Here is a 2,591-nt window from a genome sequence, read left to right on the forward strand (position 1 = left end):
TCACTCCTAACCCGCGAAATACAGTAAACAAAACAACTAATTAATGAAAGGACTTTTGAATGTTAATTACAGCGCCTATAGGGCAAGTTGAAGCTCTGCAGGGATTGACATGTTGATGTTTTCGGGTGTTGTTGCATGCTTGTCACGCCATTTCTATGTGACGAGAAACGCAGCTTTGCTTTTTAATTTTTTTACACGGTGGCGCGAGAGCGGAGCGTTTTTAAGATTTCCACTCTGGAGGGTGGTTTCACTTTCTTGCATTTTCAACCCCCCAAAACGCCGTTACCATGTAAGCGATATAGGGCATCCGCAAAAATGTTTTGCGTTTTTAACCTGTTTTCGTTTCCGTGTGAAGTGCCCCTTGGATTTAGATGGTTTTAAAGTTGATATGTCAAAAGAATATCAAATTGGTGTGAGTTCTGTCAGGACCACTTAAGTCAAAAATACACAAGACAGAAATATCTTTCGAACCAACTTTATTTCATAGCTCATGAGCTCATGGAAAGCCAAGACAGGGAACAGCAGCATCCTCAGGGGGCTAGGATGTGGGCTGGGTTTGGAATAGCCAATAAGAAACTGACAGCAGCTGACAGCGGGCTTGACTGCGCGGTCTGCCAGAACTAACGTGTGCTTGATTTTTTGTCCTTGAACCAGCCAATCATCTCTTTCTTCAACAGTTTGTTCTGCCTGGAGTATATTGTTGTGCCATTATATGCATCAAGGATCTTGTCAGCTTTATCATTTCGTTTGAGAACGCGGGCCAACTGGGCTTGGCTTTTGGCATATTTCCTGTCCTCTTTCCTCTTCATCTTTTTCTCTTTCTTGTCTTTTTCCCACTCAAGCCAGTACGACTCCATATTTTGCCTTTTTGCCTCTGTGTCCAGTAGGCTCTTGCGCTTCTCCTGCTCTCTTTTGGCCCGGCTCGTGAATCCTGCGAAAGCTATAGAGAGAAAAGATTTGATAACTCATTAAGGCATTAAGGTTAGCAGAGAAATTAAAGGATGATGAAAATATGAAGGCACACAATTTAGATGTAGCCTGAAGTAGCCATGTAGGCTGGATAAACCCAGCCCGATCTACCGGCGATTTTGATTTTGCCCTGCAGCTCAGGCTGGAAACCTACACATCTATCTCTCCTGCTTACTGCCTGCTTGCTGGGTCCAATCACCAACTGGCTTGTCCACAAGGCGCACCCAGATCGTTGGTCTGATTGGTTGAAGGACTATCCAAGCGTACAGTGTCATTTGAACTATGCCCATTGATCACGCCTCTTGTGCAGTAAAAATAAAATGCAGACTTCCCAGACAATCTTAAAAGATTAAGCTTAGTATGATGATAGCCAGACTAATAGCCATACTCAATTCAATTCAGAATTTGAGTCTGATACTGCATCATTGGGGTGTGATTATGGGGCGTGTTTCAACTGATAGGGGGGAGAATGCCTTTGCACTCAATTAGATAGACCTAACGGCCAAACAATTTAATCAATGTGAACTTGCTGAACGAGCAGGCATAGTTGCTTCTCAATGGAACTAGTTCAGACCGAATTTCCCAACCTCAAGTTTTGTGGGCGGGGTTACATTTGGGCTGGCTTCCAGGTAAATTTAGATGTGTATCTAAACAAGGATCTCAGTCAGAATATTTACAGATTTATTGGGTACTTACGTTGAAAATAAGGTTCTTCACCTTCCTCCTCTTCTCTCTTGATGGTCCTCTCAATTTTTCTCTCATTCCTCTCTTTCACCTTTTTATTGACCCATCCCAGGACCCTCCTTCTTATACTCTTATCTGGGACCGGAACATCTGTCTCATCCTGTGATTGGCTCTCCTCACTGTTCTCATCACCACTCTCATCACTATGCTCATCATCAGTTTGTTGGCAAAATGTTCCCTTGTCCTCCTGTTGCTCTTCCTTGGTCTTACTCTCCAGTTCTTCTTGTTTTTGTCTCTGCATTTCTTCCTCATGTCTCTTTCTCTCCATTTCATCTTCCCCCTGTCTCTGCATTTCCTGTTCTCTCTCTCTTTCCATTTCCTCTTCCCTCTGTTTCTGAATTTCCTGTTCTCTCTCTCTTTCCATTTCTAGCTCCCTTTGTCTGTCCAATTCCTCCTGTTTTTCTAATTCTAGTCGGCGCTGCATTTCAGCCTCCTTCCGTTTCTCTTTTGCTCTCTGAAGTTCAGGCCTCATTTTCTCCTCATTTTCATTATCTCTTCTGTTTGATTCTTCAAGCCTCCTGGCCTCTTCTTCAAACTTTTTCTCCAGCTCTAGTTGTCGTTCCTGCTCTTTCTGGATGGCCAACTTTTCTTGGTACTTGCGCCATTCCTCTGGGTGCCTAGACCAGTATTTCTCCTCTTCGTCTTTCTTTTCCTTCTCCTCTCTCATTTTAAGCTCCTCTTTCCATGCCTCTTGTGCCTCTCTCGCTCTCTCTCCTGCATTCATCCTGGCCTCCCTCTGTTTCTCCCGCTCTTTCTCCACGAGTATTTGCCATTTTGATTTGCGGGGCAGTTCAGGGTTGAGTGTCTGTGCCCTAATTTCTTGGTGCTCTACCTCAACCTCTGTCTCCAACAGAGTTCCCTCTGCCTGGGCTTTCATT

General features: G+C 44.2%; 1 protein-coding gene across 1 annotated transcript; it reads right to left on the bottom strand.

The window, feature by feature from the left end:
* Positions 1-620: 620 nt before the first annotated feature.
* Positions 621-2,380, bottom strand: LOC134075988 (uncharacterized). Its single transcript, XM_062531011.1, has 2 exons — positions 1,666-2,380; positions 621-940 (listed from the first exon to the last, which is right to left on the bottom strand). The coding sequence occupies exons 1-2, from the start codon at positions 2,378-2,380 to the stop codon at positions 621-623; spliced, it is 1,035 nt and encodes a 344-aa protein (XP_062386995.1).
* Between the last annotated feature and the right edge of the window lie 211 nt (positions 2,381-2,591).

The sequence above is a fragment of the Sardina pilchardus genome, chromosome 3 (genome assembly GCF_963854185.1).
Source record: "Sardina pilchardus chromosome 3, fSarPil1.1, whole genome shotgun sequence".
Classification (NCBI taxonomy): Eukaryota; Metazoa; Chordata; class Actinopteri; order Clupeiformes; family Clupeidae; genus Sardina; species Sardina pilchardus.

Coding starts and splice junctions, on each gene's coding strand:
- LOC134075988 (XM_062531011.1), bottom strand. CDS start 2,380: ATGAGAGAGGAGAAGGAAAAGAAAGACGAAGAGGAGAAATACTGGTCT. Junction 941..1,665: donor TGAAGAACCTTATTTTCAAC/GTAAGTACCCAA, acceptor TTCTCTCTATAG/CTTTCGCAGGATTCACGAGC.